General features: G+C 41.4%; 1 protein-coding gene across 1 annotated transcript; it reads left to right on the forward strand.

Moving 5' to 3' along the window:
• Nucleotides 1-18,473: 18,473 nt before the first annotated feature.
• Nucleotides 18,474-22,084, forward strand: T265_09301 (hypothetical protein; the record flags this gene model as incomplete). Its single annotated transcript, XM_009175330.1, has 2 exons — nt 18,474-18,534; nt 21,930-22,084. 2 exons carry the CDS (start codon nt 18,474-18,476, stop codon nt 22,082-22,084), a joined length of 216 nt encoding a protein of 71 aa, XP_009173594.1.
• Nucleotides 22,085-22,658: the final 574 nt, after the last annotated feature.

Consider the following 22,658-nt stretch of genomic DNA (forward strand, 5'->3'; position numbering starts at 1 on the left):
ACGACGATTTTGTATTGTATCATGCCTCATAGGAGAATCCCTCAAAGTAATTCGCCCACCGTTTTGCTCTACTTTATTCATTTACTGTCAGTTGTTTATGCATTTCTAACTAAAATCACTAAAGGGTAGGTTGGGATATTCCGCATAAAATTATTGTACCCTATCAACATTTCACATAAAATCACCATGAATAAATTTACCTCTCTCTTGACTGCTCACAAAGTTTGTGAGTGTGTGTTTTGTGATTCTGATCACATTCGGTCACACGTCTCCTCGGAGCCGATTACTGACTAGGTGGTTTGTTCGTTGTCATCATCCCGTGTGTGTGTGTGTGCGTGTGTGGGAGCGAGAGAGAGATCAGGGCAATAACCAAGTTTCCTGTCGTATTCACACCTGATTGGACAAAATGTTCAAACCAACAACAGGCGAAGTTTTTTGCAGTGTTATTCGTGTTGTTGTGATGCCACCAAATTGGACGTTACAGCGAGGCAAAATGTCTTGTTAGCGACTTTCGGGAAAGTCCACTTGGAATGGATTGTGTCGGGCGCATTTGTCACTCAAAACATCTCCCGCACATCGAAAGGATTGGTCTCAATTGTTGTTGGGTGGATTTTGGTTTTTCATGAAGTAAGTCGTTAAAAAGTGTGTAATGAATTTGTGAAAAAAAAGAATTTGTATACGTTAGACATTTTGTAAATACTAGCCACTGGGTGTTGAAAATTTCGCATCTGGCTATGATCATTTAGGATACGCAGGATTGACCACACAGTACTCTTTTGACAAAGTTCAACAAATACCACGTGAACAAAAAATCGATTCTGTTTGCGACGGCACTCTGGTTCAGTTCATACGGATTCCTTGTACACTGAAAGCGCCGTTTGTTCTAGGTTAAACAGCACCAGATAAGTCATGAAGGTACCCAACAACTGCAGGACATGAGGTGTTTTCAGGTACAAGTCGTCGAACACTTGCATTTTCAACCAGACGAGACAAATCGTCGCCTTGAAATCTCATTGTTTTTTTCTCGCACAACAGAGTTTTCTAAACGGGAGATCTCGTGAAAATTGTTTTAGTAAATGTTGACGAGAGTCAATTGTGGAGTGGATCGTCTTAGTTTTGATGGTCGTTAGTCATGAAGAAATTTTCAAGAGACTGTAGTGACACTTTCTTATAATGAATGACCAATAAAAGCATACGAAAACATATAAATTATGGGCGTCTGTTGTGCGCAACAGATAATAAATATGAACGTTCATCCCATCCAAAATTCGCGTGATAGGAAGACCAATTCCTGGCTGAACCAGTACTGATTTTTCGACCGATGGGAAATGAAGCCTAGGCAGTTATTATGGGCCAGCAAATAAACGGTGTCTTCTCCAAGTGTAGTTATCCAACATGACGTTGCAATCCCTAGTCTGTTCTTGTAGGTCGCTGTGATTGCTGGTTTTGACAACTGGAAGTTTTTCCCCTATTTGGACCAAACATCACCTATGTACATATCGAATAAACATGTCACAGAGTGTGGAATTCACTCAAGGGGGTTTTGAATACTGTCTTACTCCGATATTGATCCAACATTGACAAGCCACGGGTAGAGCAGTAAAAAATTAACTGATGCTTCTGTCCACTCGGGGGTGTTGTCACAGCATCAGTTGATGGAAACTGTGAACTACTATAACAAACTTCTACCCTGATAAACAAAGTTGAACTAATGCCCAAATTTAAATCGTAGCCAGTTGCATCAGTTTGGTACCATCGTTAGAAACGGATACTTGTACCACAAATACACTCATTTACAAGTCAATTTGGTTTTCACGAGACTGGAACTTTCGATTTTGGCATTATCCAACTGAATATGTTGCGCCTGGACTGCGCCTACCTGATGAGCCCGGAAAGTGGGGAAACCGATCGTAGGCAGGTGAAGGGTTTTCAGCAATCTTGTGAGTAGTTTTATTTGTGAAAAGGCTCATATCCTCTGCAAGTACAACTAAAGTACAGGCCATTACGAGAAATACCCGGGGAAATTTCTTTCGTACGGAACGCCTAACCAGTTTTCATTCAAAGGTCGGGTTGCTAACGCACTGTCACTGTGAAAATCTGCCATGATTAGTCAACGGGTTGAGCTCTCACTACGATGTCAATACTTCGTTTGAGTAAAAATCCATAAAGAAATTTATTGTACTTGATCGAATCATGCTCACTAATTTTGCGAAGTTGCCCCCGATTATTATTGGGAATTAGTGCTGGAACTTCAATCTCCAGAAGGCCTACATCCTTACCATAAATGCGTGTTGTGATCAAATGGCTTTAATCTGCTGTTGTCAGCTATGTGAGCATGACTGATATGTGCTCTGTGAAATATCACAGTGTACAACAAGCCAACGAACAGGGACATCTTTGAATTGCAGGTCTACTTACCCGAAGTCGGTATTCATCAATGTTTAAACGTTTAAGGGCCCTGTGCACAGATAAAGCTGATCGGATTGCAGCCCAAAGTGAAGTAAAGGACAACTTGGGGGTAGTGGATACTCAGCAAGTTTGATTAGGCGTTGATTGTCAAGGGTGCAGGTATCGGTAGCGAAACCCAACAGGGATTGGTTTGGGACCACTGTTATTCCATATCAAACAGGGACATCAGATATCATTCGAAGGATTCTGAACACGGTCAGCATAATAGTAGCGTTTCATAGTGGAAACACTCTGCTATCTGCACAGGTACATTTGAAGTATCAACTCCCGGCAAACAAAACCGTGGACTATGTCTGCAAAATAAAGTGTAACCACTGCACTAAGGTCTATATAGGACAGGCCGCTTCACATCACAATCGAAGAACCAAGAAGCGCGAAAGAATATCAAGCGTTACTGGAAGACCCGACAATTGCGAACCAAACACTAGACAAAAAATAGATCTAGAAAATGTTGAGCACCACCGTTCACGACAGAGACTGACGGCTGAGGTGGTAGTAACCGTCAAGCATCCCTGTGATAATAACACCGATAAATTCATTAACCAAGGGATTACGGTGCCTGTTTTAAGAAACCTGACCCGTTGAATTACATCATTTTCAGAAAAACATGGCACTTTTTATCGGGCAGATGGCTCTGGTTGCTTTGATGGCAAGTGTATTTAATCCAGAAATACATTCATTTGCAAATCAATTCGGTTTTCACGGGAGACTCAATTGAATCTCTCGTTTATGATCATAAGGTTGACGGAAACTCGGGGACTGCGCCTACCTGATGAGCACCAAGAAGGGCGAAACCGGTCGTGGGCTGTCAAAGAGTTTTCAGCAACCTTGTGAGTAGTTTCCTTTATGAAAATGTATTTAATCCAATTTGAATAACATTTGATAAATCCTTCTCCGCGTTCGAATCGGCAAAAGCCAGCGTTTTGTAACAAGAAAGGTAGATGAAATCGCCGGAGTTCCGTATATTTTGGCCCAAATGACTCGTATTCAACGCCTGTCTGAGATAGGCACTCGCTCATCATCTCGCGAGCTCTCGCCAGAAATTCCCAACCAAATGAAATCTCAAAGACTCGTGAATCATGGATGTTTGTCATATAATTTTGATTGAGTTTAAGCATCCGACTGCTGGTAATGCATGGCTGGTTAGCAATTGTTCTAGTGAAAAAAGTTGAAGGCTTATGTCCTGTCATTCTGGGGTCCGTGGGGGTATTACTCGAAATTCGCCTAATCAATTTGGTACACCTATACTGTTGCATCATGCAGTCTTCGGTGTAAGGCCTCAAGTAGAGGTGTAATATACGGCTGCGTCTGGTGGTTGTTCAGATGGCAGTTGATCTGTTCGCCGAACTTGGCAATTGGCTTGCAAACGTTTTGTCCCCAGTCGAGGAGACTTTCGCAGTTGACTGGGCAGAGTTATTTCTTTGGGCTTTTCTTGCCGGTTAGAAACTACTCTATTGAAAAAGATGAAACCTCACATCTTGTCATTCTGGAGTCCATTTTGTTGTCACTAGAAATTCATCTAATCGATTTGGCACAACAATACTGTTGCATTACACAGTCTTTGGGGTTAGGTCTTGAGTAGAGTTCTTTTATACCACTAATCTTAGAATAGAGTCATATCTATGGGTCACAATAATCGAGTTTCTTACTAGACTGTCTTTACTCTTCCTATTTACTCATTTATACGTTGTTCGGGTCAGAAGGCCTTGCCACATATTTGTCGTCAAAAGCATCTCCTGGTGCATTTCGGGAACCATAAATTGAAATCTGCGGTTGATTTCTTCTTTGGTGGTCATGTTTTGAACCAAACCGTTAATAGCAGTTGCAACAAAACGTAGGCTTCATTTCTAGTGGGATCACCCAGATTTGTCCCCTGAAGTATCTGGGATTTATGGTCTTACTGTGTTGGGGGCGAAATGGCCCAAGTGGTTAGACTGGAAGGTCCGTGGTTCGAATCCGACCTCCGACCTCCGCCTCTCGACTTCCCCTCTCTAGGCTTCGGCAACCTGGCAGTATCCCAGCTCTCGTGCAACCTTCGGGTGGCATGGCAGTTAGGCACTGAAAGGGTGCCACGGCTGAACGGGTTGGAATCTTTGTAGAAAACTGAAAACAAATACCATGTGTATTCAGGTGGCAACCGGCGAACTTCTTGCCAGGTGTTGGAAACATTGACAATCCACGTGGCAATCCATGAATGATTAACGTTCTCAAAGCCCTAGTTGTCTTTCAGCTGTAAAACCCTTTCAGCGCCCAGTTTCATACCGTTCCTGGGCTGAGATACTGCCAGGTTGCTCAAGCGTAGACAGGAGCATTCGGGAAGCTGAGGTTAATTCCAAACCATGAATCTTCCGGAGCTATCTTGTGCTCACAAGTTTTTCGACTATTATATATATATTGTATACATATATAAACAATCTCATCTGAAGGTCGCAGTCAAATGAAATTATGGTGAGTATAAACAATTTAGCTCAGTGATTTGAGCGTCTTCCTCCTTGCTACTCTACAGGAAAATGATGGCATCTGTCCTAGTTAGCAGACACCTCCCACAAGCAAGAGGTACTCTTCAAAGCTACCTGAAGCGTGTAATAAATCAAAATCGATACAATTAAGACTAATAGCAAAATCATCCATTTTCTTGGGAGTCTCAGTCTTCAAAGGTCTGAACCAAATCTGTTATTCGCGGTCTACGAACCTCACATTAACCTGTTCTTACTTCCATTTTTTGGGGTGAAACTTGCTTACCTTGACCGAAGCAGCATTGTGCTGAAAGTTAGGAAACTGGTGGAATTTCGGAAGTTAACAAGTTAACAACAAATAAGCCAAGAGTATCATGTCTGTGTTTTCCAATGAAGGAACGCTTCTTGGTGTGAGTTTTGCAGCTCTGACTGTTCACTCAGACGGCAGAGATAATTTGAAAATTCACTGCACCGTATCCCATTGATTATCACCTACAATCATCTTGCTCCTTCACTTCACAGGAATCCATACAACTATGCGAGGAAGATAGTGACTAACCAGTCACTAACCAGTACTGCGCTTCACCTACATCGCAGACTATACACTGAAGTATGGGTAGAGATGGAAACCGACGCAGTGGGTTCTACAACCACCAGAGTTTTGCGTCCCGTAATCAGACACACAAGATAGGTGGTTGTTGGTTTGTTCGCTTAGGTGAGTGGTTCGACTGCAAAGTCCCACCACCAATTGAAGTGATATCATCAGCGAATAGTTGGAGAGCTGAATAGTGCTCAGCCATGATTGGTTGGTCTTGGTTAGTTTTGTGGTTACTAGTGCAGCCTGTGTGTTAATATGCGTGCTGTTAGTCAGGAGCTGACCTTCGATCATGATTGGTTGTTCGCTAAGCTAACTGAGCTACTAGCATTTTCCATGTCACACAAAAGCTTGGCTTCGGCTGATACTAGCGGTCTGCTACGCCATAAAAACACAAAGCATGACATCTTCTCGAAGTTTTTCCAATGATGGGGCCATTATTTTCTGTTGTACTAATAATTCAGGATTTTGTCCGGGATTTCCAAAGACGTACGGACAATCCGAAAATCATGTGTTCCTCTACTTGTTCTAATTTTGGGTAAAATCCTCAAAACGGTCTATTCTGAAAGTTCTACCTCTTGGGGTATCCATCTAATATGCACCGAGAACGACAGAAATGGTCGCGGAACACGGGTATGCTTTCATCACCCTTAATAGTAGTATGTTCCAGCGAGAAATTGTACGGCGATACCTGGAATATTGTGTCGAATAGAACCTAGAACATCCTTTCAGTGGCGGATTTATTTGAATAATTTTCCAAAAGATTGATAAGCTTGGATTCTGTTGAATCACGCATGAAAACTAAACAACATGCATTGGACACATGTTCCATCTCAAAAACTGATGTATGACAAAAACACGCCTAATCTCCTTGAAGAAGTCTAACATCGGATTGTAACAGCGTTGTTTCATTCTTATTCTACTTAAACAAGGATGCGTAATAAAAACGGCAATTCCCAGAATTTAATTAAGTGAGAAACATTCTACTTGTCAGACCATCACCCAAGCGGTCAAAATATCTCAACCACCTAGACAGACAAAAAATATTTGACCAGTCTCTATTTGCTCAAGTTGCATCTGTGATGCTCTCATTTGAATCTGTCCGTCGGATGAGCTATTGATTGAAAATTTTCAAATGATCGATACGACATGCTCGCTAAAGCAGCAGAAGACAAAGCTTGCAGAAAAACCTATCACAAATTATTAACCTCGTAAAGCACGTAAGAATCAATATTCCCAGTCTTAAAATGTTGATGATTGTTCCAAAATAAGCGTAAGCGTTCTGATTGATTGTCGTGAATTTATGCTGCATAGAGTAACATGTCCATTCTACAATCTTACCAGAACCCACGAGCACAGGAAACCGTCTGCTAATACGAAAGTGTTTAAAACTCGTTCCATAATCGCATAATATATTAAAAATAATATACATAATATATGATATACATTATACATATGATATATATGATACATATGTATATATATGATACCATAATATGTGCTGAAGGAAGGGAGATCTCAGCCCCTGATGAACAGATTCACATCAAATGCAAGTATTCAGATGTGACAGTATTTGTAACCCGGTGATGTTGAGACCAACGACTTCATTCAGAAAAATCATCAATGTCGACAAATTAAGAATCCTCTCAGACAATCATCAGATTTAAAGCATAAACATTAAGAACAAGGTGCGTGGCTTTACCTTGATACTATTATCCCATTATTTGAAAATTTTGTCCGGGTCGGACTACTAGACGTCATATCAGTAGACTACTCAGAATAGGTCATCGTGCAATGAAACTCGGCAGACGAAACGTTCAACCAGTGAACTTGCAGTGTAGTTGTAGTGAGTAGAACTCACTGCGTCGCTCAGTCTGCATCGTCAGGCCTGATTTATAGTATACGAGCTTGCTCACAACTGCAAAAGTCATCGTATTCTTATAGGTCAAACAGTGTTCTAACGCAAAACGTCATGGTGAAAGCACTCACCCTGCCTTGGTCAACTGCTCTCAGTTAACCACGGCCTGAATATCGCTCATTCGCTGTGTTTTCAGTTAAATTATCCTGCATTGATGAATTAATGTAACCATGTAGCTGAACTTGGTTGTCTGTGATACCGAGTCATGTGCAAAAACGTGGATAAACTTTTTGAATGCCAGCAGTGTCTTGATCTCCTGGGCTGGTCAGATTACCAAGAGAAACAATTAGGGTAGAACAAGGAGGGTGACTAATTTTCAATATTTACTGTGACTCAGTACATAAAATTCAAAGCGGCCGATCTGAGGGGAAATGTGTAACCTCCACATTCTGAGCGATTATTACTACAGGATTATATACCAAGTTCTAACTAGAACTAAAGTTAGGTGCCAGAATTCGAGCTGCGTGGTTTGGTGCAAAAGAATGTATTTGATAGGTAGTTGGGAGATTGCTGAGAAAATACGAAGATCTGTGATGACATATCAGATCAATCTTTGTGGATGAATTTGGTGGAGGATGAATACATTCAATCCTGAGAGCTGTGATACACTTGGACATATTGAGAACAATTCTTCGTACAGACTTCGGCCACGTTTAATGGAGAACGAAAGTAACAGCAAACTCCTTGGTAAAGGAAGCAACTCATATGTGAATGCAAAACGTGGTCAAGGATTATGAAATAGAACTAGGCAGTCCATTCTGTCTTCTGTAGATTCAAGAGAGCTCATCAAATTCCGTGATCTTACAGCAAAAGAATGCAGCAAAGACGGCCTGCAACAAAACTAGCTTAGTATCTTACAACTTGTCTTACCAAGGTTGTTTTTTAATTCAAACAAGACAGAAGATATCCGATACTATGTTCCGGGTGCTTCTGATAACAGTTTCCGTCAACCTCACGTCCTTCTTGAACCCAAATTACACGAAATTAGCAAAACACATTCATTTTTAAACCATTCGTTTTGACAGGAAGACTCATCTGAAACCCAACTGACTTGTTCCTTTCCCATGTTCTTATGCATCTGAATGTGCTGCACCAGACCGCTTCATATTTTAGATGGTACGATATTCGATGTATCGTGATACGCTATGTAGACGTAATGCACTACGCAATCATATGAGTAGATCACAGCAGGGAATTTGAACACTCCTCAGGAGAGTTATTCAAATAAGGTGTTTAAATCCTCTGTTTAGATTATATAAATGTATTCCTAAACAATATTTTTTGGTCGCATCTTGTCGCGTGAGCTGATAATTCGGCCTACGTGTTCGAAGTGTGTGATTTCCCGACGTAGCTCCAGAAAATAAAGTGGATCGCATAAAATCTATTTTTTAATTACTTGGCTGACTGCTTAATCTAATATTATAAGAAAACACACTTTAGTGGGTTTTACGTGCTGACTTATTTTATTCATGTCACCGGTAGTAATATCCTACAGAGCCGCAAACTGTTATCAGAAGCACCCGGAACATAGTATCGGATATCTTCTGTCTTGTTTGAATTAAAAAACAACCTTGGTAAGACAAGTTGTAAGATACTAAGCTAGTTTTGTTGCAGGCCGTCTTTGCTGCATTCTTTTGCTGTAAGATCACGGAATTCGATGAGCTTTCTTGAATCTACAGAAGACAGAATGGACTGCCTAGTTCTATTTCATAATCCTTGACCATGGTTTGCACTCTGCGGTGAGGGCATCCCGGTTGTGATTGTGGAACAAACACGGGAAACTCGACGACCTTTGTTTTCCGTCATTCACATATGAGTTGCTTCCTTTACCTAGGAGCTTACTGTTACTTTCATTCTCCATTAAACATGGCCGAAATCTGTACGAAGAATTGTTCTCAATGTGTCCAAGTGTATCACAGCTCTCGGGATTGAATGTATTCATCCTCCACCAAATTCGTCCACAAAGATTGATCTGATATGTCATCACAGATCTTTGTATTTTCTCGGCAATCTCCCAACTACCTATGAAATACACAAACACACTCTTTGCACCAAACCACGCAGCTCGAATTCTGGCACCTAACTTTATTTAAATGGACGTAATGCACTACTCACATGATTGCTTTCAAGGAGTTTTCAGGAAGCGTGCGAGTAATAAATTAGGAGATTCTATCTTCTTTCAAACTCACAACTGCTAGGAAGTCTTTTTATGAATATTTCAAAGGCCAACTTGGTACCCGCTAAAGCTTTGAGCATTTGGAAGAACAGAAATATCTTTCTGCAGTTAGTCATCAAATGCATGATTGGAAGGTTTAAGAAAACCAGCTTCGTTCCTGTTACATAGTGGGTTTTTGCTTTACCGGTTTGTAAAAGTCCATAGGCGGATATTTACTTGACTTATCTGTTCAGCAACAAAGCGAATACAATTCATTCGATCGACGATGCGCGGCTGCTTGGAGTTTGAAGCAAGTTCTGAAGGCACCCGTCTTAGACCTTGATCTTAAGGTTGCATTCCGACCTTGCTGCATGAATTCCTGAATTATCGTCTCTAGAAAACTTGTTTTTTTATTGGCTTTAAAAGATCCGTTTTACCCAGGTGGTTACCTTCTGAGACTGTGCTGTGTCATCAGATGTTTGAAACGAACGTTTTTTCTTGTTATGTGGTCACATGGATTAATCTTCGAACCAGTTAGGTTTTACCTCATTTCCCGTACCAGACACCCTGCAGGGGGGTTATGAAGCTGTTACGTGTATCTGCAAAACCAGATATTCCAACATGATGACATACCAATGAAGATTTTGAATTGACAAAATGATAAGAGACACCGTTGTAATGAATTTTGCACGATCTGTTGAAATCTTAGAAGGATTCGCTAAACGACTTCGATTCATAGCCTGGAGTGCCATTAGTGAACAAATTTATTGAACTATCTAATTTGATCACGTTTCTAATCACCGTCTGTTCCCGCGAACAGCACATGCAAGGCTTGTCTGCTTTATCTTAGATTTCCTGGCCTCAGGTCCACAATCGTCATAGACACTGCATCCACCCATGCCAATCATTTAACTTTGTGCACCATTTGGCAAAACTCTGACATCACAAGCCGTTATACGGGCTTCTTGTGGTAGCAAAAATCAGGTAGAATGTTTAGCAAAACTGATTTTTGCTAGAGACACTTGCCTCCAAATGGTCACAGGCTTTAGTTGACCCTATCTTTAGGATTTTGACATTCAAAGGTCCGGATGGCTTGACCTTGAAATGTTTTCTCCGAATTCGCTTTGCAATGAAAACGGTATGTTCACAGAATAAAAGGTGACACGATTATGCAGATGGTATCATCCGATTTCGCTTTACTTTGAAAACGGTATGCGCATAGAATAGATGGAGATGACACGATAATACGGATTACGATCACGTGACGAAAATGGTCTGGATGAGAAGAATTATGTTGGAAACCGAGGATTCATATGCTCAACCTGCACAGTATTGTCCATTCGAACTGTTAACAAAAGTTCAACGTTGTGTAGGTCTTAGTCTAGAAAAAAATGAATTTCCTAAAAGCTGTCAGAATGCCCAACTCAGACATTTTTATTTTTATTCTCTCTTTGTCGAGTGTGGGTTTTTGAATGTTTATATGATCGCACTGACAAGGAGAACAACCTCACGCTAGCATATTTTTGTTGTTACAATTGGACAGAACTCTATTTATCAGAAACTTCTCATCTTGGAACCTACGATGCAATCTAAGAAGACACCATACCAGAGCTTTCTCTCCTAGGGTGATGCAAAATGTTTCGAAAAATATTGTCATAGCTTTTGTCATCAAAATTTATTGAATTTTTTCTCCGTCTTTCCCGGTATTCTTAGAACGACCGACAACATTCACTTTGATTTGGAGACAATAGCTCACATCCTAACCAATTCAAATTTTTGCAGGATTCTAGTGCGTCTGAACACTGGTTAAACTCCAGTTGTGTGTAGTCGCACCATTGAGGATAAACAAAACCTGGTGTCTGTCTAGACAGCACTTGTGTGAATAAAAATTTCTTCTCAAGTGACTCCAACTACATTTGTTAGTAGTTCGATTGTTCCATTTCGTTTTGTTCTGGCAGGAGTTTGGGATATTCAGACTAACGAAAAACATCAATGCACCGAAATCCCGCTCAATTTGTCAGTTTATTAAAAGAAGCAAACCGTGAAAAAGGTTTTAAATCTTAGCTGAATAAGACTCGTTTGTTTAGTGAAAAAAAGAAAAAAAAACCCGAACAATTCCCGATCAAGCAGTCAGCCGGAATCCGCTAATCCGTGAAGTGCTGTCGGGCAGTTTGCAACCGAAACAATTTTAAACTGGGTTTGAAAAGTAAACAAAGCTGGCGACAGTGTGAGATTCGTAGGAGGTGGTGTAAAACAAATTTCAATGAGTCACATTGAACGCGCTGGCGTACGTTTGTAATCAGGTACTGAATGAATAAGTGTACTTGTGAAAAAGTTGGGATCATTATCTTAGATGGGAAATGGTCGACGGATAACGGCCAAGCAACCATGATAAGTGGTTGCGCTAGTACAGGGCTGAGAGAAAGAAAAGGCGTTAGGCCTAGTAAAAAGCTGTATACACTTGACAGATTTAATCTCAAATCCTTTCCCTCTTTCGACTGCCACGATCAAATGTATTGTAACAGAAATTGGCGCAGCTTCATGTAATTTGACGTGCTTCTGGCGCTGTCTGCGCCTGCAACCCGATCGATACAGGACAGCAACATTGTCGTTCGATCAAAAACTCGCTCGGAACCATGTTCGATCCAACAGAAACTTTGTGAAATGTTGCCAACCAGAAGCAAAGAAAGCAAGCAGATCACATAGACAGCAGATAGGCAACAAGGAATGAGAACAAAATTTCTTCGTTAGTGCCATACACATCCACCTAAGAATCCCGTCTCTAAATGTTTGAAATTAACCATACATTTTAAAACTGCTCACCGTAAAGCTTTGTCACTTGGAGCGCGACGAAATATGAAAGACACAAAAATAAATAAATAACCGTAAGAAGAAAAAACAATTAGGCTTTTTCTTTCAGTGAAAGCAAGTAAACCAGACAAGATCATTCAGTTTTGACTGGCTAACGAGACCGCAGGAACCGCAGAGCAACTGAAATTATACTTGAAGTGGAACAGATCATTACCGAAATCACCACGTTAAACTGCCGTGCGTCAGATTAAATCCCATTCAACCTAAACTTTCAAGTTCTCCTCGATGGCGCCAATCGTGTCTAGTGAAGCATTCAGGAGAAAGTACCCACTTAAGACACGTGCAAGTAATTTAGGCGCAAGGCAAGCTCTAAATCTTCCCTCGGAGAAGCAGTCTTTAATTCAGCTCCCCGATAATTTAATCATCATTATTTTATGCCCCAATATACCAGAAATCAAGCCCCAGGGGAATAAAATCCGCCTACTTGAGATCGTATTCGGTGCAGCCGGGATTGTTCTGCGTTTTAGGATTTTAGTGAATGAACACTGATTAAGATAAGTGATTACTGCACACATTAGGCTGGATGTAGTTTCTTGTTACCGTACTCCACTAAACTCATTCGACAGAAATACAGATGTAGAGAATGTCTTTTGTTTAGGTATGAATAGCCTTCGCTTCTAGATGACCTGCAGCTAATCACATGAACAAAATGGCTTTTCTCCTAAGCTGGAATTCGCCTAGACACACTACTTGCTTACTCAAAACCTGACAAAGATTCGCAACGAAAACCTCTGGGATAGCCGTAATTTATTCATTTGTGTAACTGCAGGCTCCACCGGAAATGAATTCACTGGATCATACAAGCGATGAGTCAGTGCAGCCGGGGTTTGTATGATAAACTAATCAGAAACCGAAAACCGGCATAAATCGATGGACTGCATTCTGCCGAAACCCTGTTTCCAGTCGTTTGTGCTTCGTTTGGCTGACAGAGGAAGAATGGCAGTACACCAACATAGGTTGTTTTTAATCGCCACAAAGCTCATCGAAATGATGTTGAATGGATGAAAAACGGCATAAATCGATGGACCACATTCTGCCGAAACCCTGTTTCCAGTCGTTTGTGCTTCGTTTGGCTGACAGAGGAAGAATGGCAGTACACCAACATAGTTTGTTTTTAATCGCCACAAAACTCACCGAAATGAAGTTGAATGGATTCGCGAAATTCTAAGCAACTTAGCTGAAAGACTGAACCAAGTTGCTTTTGAAAGAAAGATACAATTAATTTCCGCAAGTACTCAAAAACTGGTCGTCCCTGTATAAATAGGTGCATGTGTGGTATAACCGTATCATCGCAGTTTGACTTTTTTGAACGCCAGGTACTGTCATTTTGAGGTGACCTTGAACCGAGAATGGTACTGTCATTTTGAGGTGACCTTGAACCGAGAATGCAAACCTACTTGCCAATCAATAGCTTACCTTGTTTGATTCTATGTTGATGCGTCTACAAAGTTTCCGTCACTTGGTGGTAGAAAAATGGTATTCAAATAAAACTATCTTGAAGGGATTGTCTTGTTCTTGAGGCATTATGTTAAGGTAATTCCAAAGTAATATTTCTAATGAATCAGCCACATGAATGACGCAAACATCAGGGAAAGTAGGTATGACCAGCTTACTAGTTGTAACCCACCAAATAAAACTTTCTCTTTGCTTTGTTTGCGACATTGTCGGACAAACAAACAGACAAGCAGAACAACCGACCTTCCTGTAAACGCAACATCACCGTCAAAAGAAAGTATATGAAATCAACCGAAAGGAAAATTAGAAATATCAATAACTGTATCATCGGAAAGTAGGATGCCTTGAGATTCCTTTCCGGTGAACAGCTGAAAATCACTGTTCAACTGAGATATCTTCACTCAAGGAGCCAGTCAGCACGTGACCAGATAATATGAATCATGTGATTGCTGTATAATTTCCGCGGTATCTTACTGATAAGCCCATGGCCAGATACTTTTGTGTCGCTTCCACTAACCGTGAGGTCGCGGGTTCGAAACCTTCCTTAATTTGCGTGATGTGCACAATCGGAAATATTGTACTGTTGTACAGCATACCACGGAATCTCAGAATGACCAGACTGCGCTTATAGGACCTAATCTTGATTCGATTTCTGAAAAGGTATCCGAAATTGGGGAATAAGGCTGTTCAGCAGGCTAGGAGGAGCAAGCCCGTTCACCTTCTACATTCGACTGCCTGAAATGACATTGCGAGGTGTATCACATGAATAATCCCCAAGTACACAAGGCAAGTGCGTGTAACCAAAATGCACCTCCGTTGGCATGTGAAAAAGGAAGCTAGTGTCCCATTGCTTCAGTATATGGCACGACATCACACTTTCCAAATCGCTTCCCGGCTGGACTCATCTGGACGAATCAGACGCAAGGAAAAGTATAAAATATATGATGTGATACTGTATGATATATTTCAGGTGTTTTTGTTTTCGGGATTTTGTAGAAAACATACTCAAACGACTCTAGTTTGAACAATCGTCATTCTGTCCTCGCTCAAAACATGTTGAGTCCACACCAAAAGGGGGGAAGCACTGGACTCGAGTTTATTCTTATTAGAGCTCATCAGAAGTGCATACCCACTGGCCCTGCCGGGGGTAGAAATTCGCGCATGTGTGTGAGGCAAGCGTGTCACTACTACTTTACCAGCGCCCGATGGACTCATCCGGATTTTTACGTCCGAACAGGCGAACATCTTCGCGCGAATTCACTGAGCGAAATATCCGTGGTTCGAACCCGATCTCTGGAACTCGACTTCCCCTGTCTAGGCTTGGGAACCCTGGCAGTATCCCAGCCCTCTTGCCTCTTCTCGGTGACACGGTGGCTAGACACCGAAAGGGTGTTACAGCTGAACAATACATTTTAAAATACATAGTTACCGGAATAAACTGGTCGTGAATAACGACGGACATCAACCGTGATAAGACTGGAGCTATGGGCAACTGTTATGGACGGTAGATACGTATGGCGAGGTTAACAGTGACACATTTGAGAACTTCACATGCTTATGAGTGCTTTGAAGCGCTGAAGGAACCATACGGGGAGTGATTGTGAGTTTAGCTAGGCTATTAGATAAGTAAACTGAACTTCCGCACAATATTTTAGGTGGGTAACATCCCCCGTTTCTTCTTCGATTAAAAGTGATCTTCGTAGAAGCGGGTTTCATACATTTCATAACTATCCTTATGGCAAACGGAATTTGTAGGGAGGGTCTGACACTGCTGACGCGATTGGGTTGTACAACCGCGTCCCTTTATGTCACTGCGTTTTCCGGTGGTGTGCAGAATGATAAACCAATTGTCATCAGATGTTACTACAACGTTTGCCCCGAATGGGATGACTTTACCGCAGTACATTGGGAGATGTAGGTACATGAGTAAAAATAAAGCGAGACTAGTTTTCCTGTTCCATGACAATTCACGTAGAAGCGTTCCTGTCTCAATCGCCGGATCAACTCACTATAAGCTTACCACCACGACGGTCAAGGTGCCCATTTTTTTCTGCAGGCGATTTTGCACTTAACGTTTTTTAGGTTCCCAGTGAATCTAACTGGCCTCCGGGAAACTACTAATCCGATCAACCGGGCCCAATTTATACAATGGTAAGAGGTTAGCACTCCTGTTTTCATGCGCCCCCATTCAGCGCAGTCTGAGGTCTCAGTGAAAACGACAATGGTTCCAGAATTCAAATACGCAAATCAGTCTCCTCCTTATGTTGTGTTGCCCCACTTTATAGTTTCACAGTCAGAGTCTTTCATTCTTCACTGAGTTAGAAGCTGAGTTTGCTTCTCACCTCACGAAGTATTGAGCTCGAATACACATAGCTGTCTGTAGCCGAGTCTTTTAGACAAGTATCGGGCATAACAACTGTCCCACTACATCTAACCCAAATTTACTCCGGTTCTGTTTACACACATGCCTACCTTTTGGATCATGTTGTGTCTGCATACGCCCAAGGCCACAAATGCCCCAAGCAATTATGACGGTAAATTAAGGCACACCACCTCCGAAAATTACTCTTTTATAGGATAATCGATTTGTCCGACTAAAAATAACTTAACCCTAAGCTTCAGACTCATGATCTTGGACTGAAGTCCTCCACATAATCAATTTTGTACCAATTTCTGTCTGTCGGTTTTCTGTACCGACAATCCACTTTGGTTATCAAAGTCGGCGCAACTATGTCCCGATGAATAATTTATTGATATCCAGCAATAAACCTCAGGCGACTTGATTTGATTAAGTTCAGTTGTTTTCTGATAATCCTGGATGTGGCCGCAAATTGCCTAATAATCACAAAGAAATGAAATAATTCATTCTATTTTTTGTGGTGTACTGACACTAAATCTTCCAGACATCTCAAAACAAGTTTGAGAAACCGAGAAGCTGGCCAAAATGCAAGTGTACATTGAATACCTATCATTTTCACCATGAAATGACTGATGGCACACTTCGGCAAGACAAGAGTTCAGATGCATCAAAATCGCATTCTATTCCTCCATTCATGAATTTATTTAACTGCCTGAGCTCCCGTCTGTACTACTCCCCCGTTGCGATCTACCGTTAATAGCTCAAACCATCCGCAGGATGATCTTGGAACTGCTTCAACATGGATGTTAGGCCATGGGGTTAAATCAAACCTAACAGTAATACCATAATAGTGTATAACCGACAAATGGTCCCCTCAGAACCTATTCCATCACCCGATGGACGGCATCTCGGCATCCCGAGCATCCTTCTATGCTCGCGATAGCAGAAGAACCGGGACGAACAAGCATCCGAACTGAATGACAGACGTGAGGGAATCCTGTTGCCTTGCATGAAACTTACCATTCTGGTGGTGCTCCCACACTCACACGACATGTTGTCTTCAGTCTGCACTCTACCGTGCAAACATGGCAAATTTGAGCATATCCCTCTTCAACAAATGCCAGCCTTTTATCCGACGACTGTGCTTAGTTCTGCTGATGTAACTGCTTCATGCGCAAATGTTATTCGAACTCTTCAAGTTTCCAACTCCCATTTCTCTTGTTGCGCAATGAGTTCATCAGCACTTGTGTTCGACCTTTTTGAATAAAATAAGGCAGTCCGGGGAAGCACCTGGAATAAAAATTGCAGACGCATCAGTTGCATCTCGTTGTCATTTTTTTTGTAATACCTAGGATACTGTTTACTCTAATGTTTACTCTATTACAAGATTCTGTGAATTCCTATCCAACACGACCCTTTGTTAGCAGACAGGTTCGTCAAAGAATATTTTCAAACACAAAAAACTATCCATAGTTAGAAAATTTTGCCGTTTAATCCAGAATATCTCCCTTTGATGAGTTTGCACTTTCTTGCGTGGTTTTTCGTACGAAGGCATGTGGTGCTCATTTGGAGGGTGCCTCAAGTTTGGAGAAGACTGAAGTTACCACAACTAAATTTTATTCAGTAATTAACATTATGACTCAAGTAAACGGTCTAATACGAGCAGTTTAATACACTTCTATACATAAATAAGCGTCCTATGAACTATGACCCATAAAAACACGTTTCCACCGCTAACAGTTGAGCTGTGAACCTTAAAGTCGAAGTGTGAATTTATTCAGTCATGCCTTACAGGGCCTTACTGGCATCAAAGTTATTGGAATTCTTCGTTTTCACCTTCACGCACAGTTTTAAACATAGGTTTTTATAATATGGCACGAGTGGGCAGACTTCTCTGTTCCTTGAAACACCATATCTTCAGATGCATTATGTCTCGCCTAATGAGAAAAAATGAAAAATCCAGTCTTTTTTTTATAATCGAAACTACTGACAAGTTCGCTGAAAACTCTTCGACAGCCCACGACCGGTTTCGCCCTTCTTGGTGCTCATCAGATAGGCGCAGTCCCCGAGTTTTCGTCAACCTTATGATCTAATTGAACCGAAATTGCACTGTTTTCGAGAAATACACTCATTTGCAAATCAATTTGGTTTACACGAGAGACTCAAATGAATCTCTCGCTTATGATATTCTACAAATGAGTGTGCTGTATACAGGCCGCCTCATGATTCAGTTGACACGATATTCGAGATATCGCGGTATATTTTCATAAAGAAAACTACGAGAGATTCAGTTGAGTCTCTCGTGAAAACCAAATTGATTTGCAAAGGAATGTGTCTCGAAAAATCCAGACCTTCAGGTGTTTTTCATATATGCATACTATCCTTGTGTCGACTAGCTCAACTCATACTGGTACACCCCTTGCTGCCTATTGCCAAGCTGACAGAATAAAAATTAGGAGAAAAAAAGAAAAGAAAGAGGATAGGATCAAACAGATTGGTGTAGAATAGAATAGACTTTATCAAGAGTTGTCTCTGGCACCAGACTGGTTAAAGTTGACGACCTTGAGGTATCCTGGATTCGGGAGATCGCGCAAAACTCACCATCGATTTGAACCATCCCGAACGTATTCCCAAACGTTTTGTCTGTCGCTTCACGTAATAAAATGTGTGCGTTTTAGACTGGTGTGGACTACTGGTTCTATTCTAAAATGACAGATGCTCTGGTGTCAAGCTATGTTGTGTCCACCTTTCACACTGCAAATCAAATGTGAAAGTTGGTGGTTGACATTTTGTAGATTTTATGTTTGCAAGCCCAGCAATCATTCAAACAAATAGGTACGTTGAGCCTGAAGTTGAGTATGTTCAGTCTGATTGGCATGTCACCGTATCTGTATGACGTTCAGACAGGTGAATTTTTAAACCCAGGTTTGTTGGGATATGGTAAGCCTTCGCAGACCTACGACTGTCTATCGTATGACGCAACTCATCCAAACGTGGACAAAATATGGCTTCGCTTTTGACTACAAAACAGTGAACAAAACTGTTGCACCAACAAAAACGTTCAGCCATCACATCTGCTTTGTTCGTGCTCAGTTTCTCGGCACAGCGCAGTTCCCATTCAGTTGCAGAAAATCAAAGAGGTCTTTGGGTTTCATCCGCCAGGTTTGTTAGGTGTCGGTGGACTGGAACCCTATTGTGTTGTGTGACTCTTTCAAAACTACAGACATTGGAACAATATCAGAATGCAGATGTCGCGGTCGTACAAAGGGGAGTAGATACAGTTTTATTGTGTGAACGAGGGGCATGCCGTCTTTTTTTCGCTTACCCATCATAATGTAACAAAGCTGCTGGCATTTTGCATGGGATTTTGGAGATCTCAAACGATCTCAGGACTAGGGAACACGACTGTTTCTGTGGTGACGCGTAGTGCTTACAGTAATTTATCAATAGGAGATTACGACGGTAAATTTCATACAAGACTTTTACAAAGAACACGCTTTGGACTTTCTTGAAGGTTGAGCTGTCGCGCAATTCTATTTTGGTGGCCCGATTAAAGTGGCCTTCCCTTTGATGAGGTTCTATGGGTTGGGATCGCAAATCAGTCATCTGTACGTCAAGAACCTAAGCTAACAGACTAGACAAGCAGCTGGATCTATCCTTTGTTTGTACAGTAAAATCAATCTTGCTGAAATGCTGATCAATTTCATCACTTCAAATTAACAACCGTCGGGAGTTGAGGTACATTATCTACTGGCGCAATGTGGGCTACACTCACAACGAGCTTGTTTTCTCTAGAAAAGCAAGTAGCCAATGATTTGTCGAGCAAACCATCTTTGATTGGAAGATTCACAAATCTCAACCTGATAGTCATACCACGGACGTAACGTTTGTGAAATTTTGCGTTTGATCGTTTGACTGTCGATGGTAATGTTGCTCACTCAGATTCTTCTATGCTTCGCTTTATCGATCGATGGCAACTAGGTTAGCAAACAGCCGACAAAGTCTGGCGAATGGGCCATAGTATCCTCCCCCAAACCATTTGACTGAAATATTGGACGTTCGATTATCCCTACTATAAAAAACCTACCCTTCCGGGTGACGGCAAGCAAAGCAGCGAGGAGCAACAATCGAATTCATTGGTGCACAGGTGTCCAGGACCACCTGCACTGATTTATTTGCTTGTTCATGAGGTAAACGAAATTTCGACTGATTTCATTGTTTCCATCGGAGATTTATGGTACATTATCACATATTGTCCTGAATTTTAACCGAATGACCACGTATTACACCGTTGTGAATGATACTCCATGGGAAGTTGGCTCGATTTTTTCTAAGATATCGTTTTATCGATATTTTGTTGAAGAACCTATCAACCAGCTGAGAACTAGGGATACCGTATGGCCGGCCAGCTGTTCATCCTATGGAAAATTTAGTTGCTACGCTCGTATATCTGAACAAGATCAACTGTATAATCACGTGTTATCTGAGTGGGATCCATCTGCATAGTGATCAGGCCAAACTAAAACTTGTTCTTCTTGTCTTGGACTGAGTTTCATTCAACCATTCAAAGGGAAGAGGGTCTCACTGAAACACTCGCAATAAGAGTGATGTACATCAGCACACAGTATGCCCGAGGAGAGGTTCCCATAAGGACCAGTGGCTAAGTTTCTGGGCTGAAACTATTCACTGGTGGAAGCTAACTACAACGATGTAGGTGATGTCGGAGATGTAGCTTTCTAAAAATATTACTTTTCCCCAATGAATGACCTCCACGGCGCTAATTGCTCGGGTTCTATCTGAGCTTTTCGTTTCTGGACTCCCAAAAGAAACCGATTTAATATTTGATTTGAAAGGAAGCAGTTGGGAGCTGATTCGACAACCAAATAATTTGAGGAGCTCATTGTTTTGTCGCAGGCACTTTGTCTCCCGTCAATCTGTCACTTTTAGTACGAAACAAAGAGAATATGCAGCATCCGTTGTCATTAAAAACCAGCCATAATGCAATCCACAGTTTTCAGGAGTGTGTAAAAAACTCTTCCCCTTGGAACATCTCAGGATAGAAGGTAGAAATACCAGCAACAACTAACAATTTTAACGTCGTCAAATAATTGGCGGTGATGTGTAGATTGCCGTGTTCTTCGGAGTTCAAGGATTAAAGTGAACTTTGATAACGATAATGTCGCTCTCTTACATTATGACTGAGGCCATTTTAAAAAAGTGGTGCTGATATATTCGCCAATGCAACTTTTTCTCGTCACTATTTCAGGCACAAATTACTAAAGATAAAGCTCATTTTATTCCATGGTTTTTAGAAATCCGTTGGCATGATTTGTGTCCGCAGGAGCTTGTCTCCATATTTCTATGTACAACGTACCAAAGCACTTTTGAAATCCAATTATTTGCCGCAGCCTGCGGGCGGATCCTCAGATTGAGAACTTGTCTTTCCTCGGACCTGCTGAAAACCAATCGTATGTTATTTCACTGATCCAGAGGGACACGCGTGAAAGCGTTGGAAGCTCCTTGAGCTTGAATCGCATGATAGTGTCCCACACAAATCAAAACAACTACCAGATTGCATAAAGTTATCATACTACTCATCAGGTTGCTGAAACCCTTCGACGACCGATTCCGCACTTCTTGGGGCTAATCAGGTAGGCACAGTCTCCCAGGTTCCCTCAACGTCATGTTCTATCTGAACCTGAATTGCACGAAATTAGTGGGATACACTGATTGCTATTCCTATTTGGTCTTGACAGGACACTCGAATGAAACTCGCGTTTGCGATGTTCTTCTTCAAACTTGTTAGGTTTGTGCAATGTATTGTGGTACTGGCGCATCGAGATAACTGGAACATGGGCTTTCCTAGCAAAAAAGACCATTACAAATGAGAGATTTTAGTAGGTTTCGGTGAAAAACAGATTAGTGCAAAATAATTACACTACTGAAGTACACTCAAAAGTATACACAGATTGTCTGCAGCTATATCGAGTGAAGAAGGAAATTCGGACTTTCGTCCAGTGCAAAGTCAACTTCCCCTTTCTCATCAAACCAAAGCCCACCAAAATTTACGACGAAGAGGAGTGCCTGTTGCAATGAAAAATTTACATTCCGGCGACTGAATTCATTTGACTGACAAACTACACGGAAGTGTATGCTTCCAGAAGATAAACGTAGTCCGTTATCTTCGACCAAACAATGATTGGACGGGGTGCGCATGGTTTTTTTTAAGAACTAGTATTCAAGGAAGCAGACCGTTCTGTCCACCCTTAGTAGACCGTTCTGTCTACCTTTTACACTGTCTTGTTTTCCACGAAGAGCGCATACCAATCCCACCAGTTGGTTTTATTTCACTTTTCCTGAACAAAACGAAAACAATGTAG

The sequence above is a fragment of the Opisthorchis viverrini genome (assembly GCF_000715545.1).
Source record: "Opisthorchis viverrini unplaced genomic scaffold opera_v5_273, whole genome shotgun sequence".
In the NCBI taxonomy this organism is placed as follows: Eukaryota; Metazoa; Platyhelminthes; class Trematoda; order Opisthorchiida; family Opisthorchiidae; genus Opisthorchis; species Opisthorchis viverrini.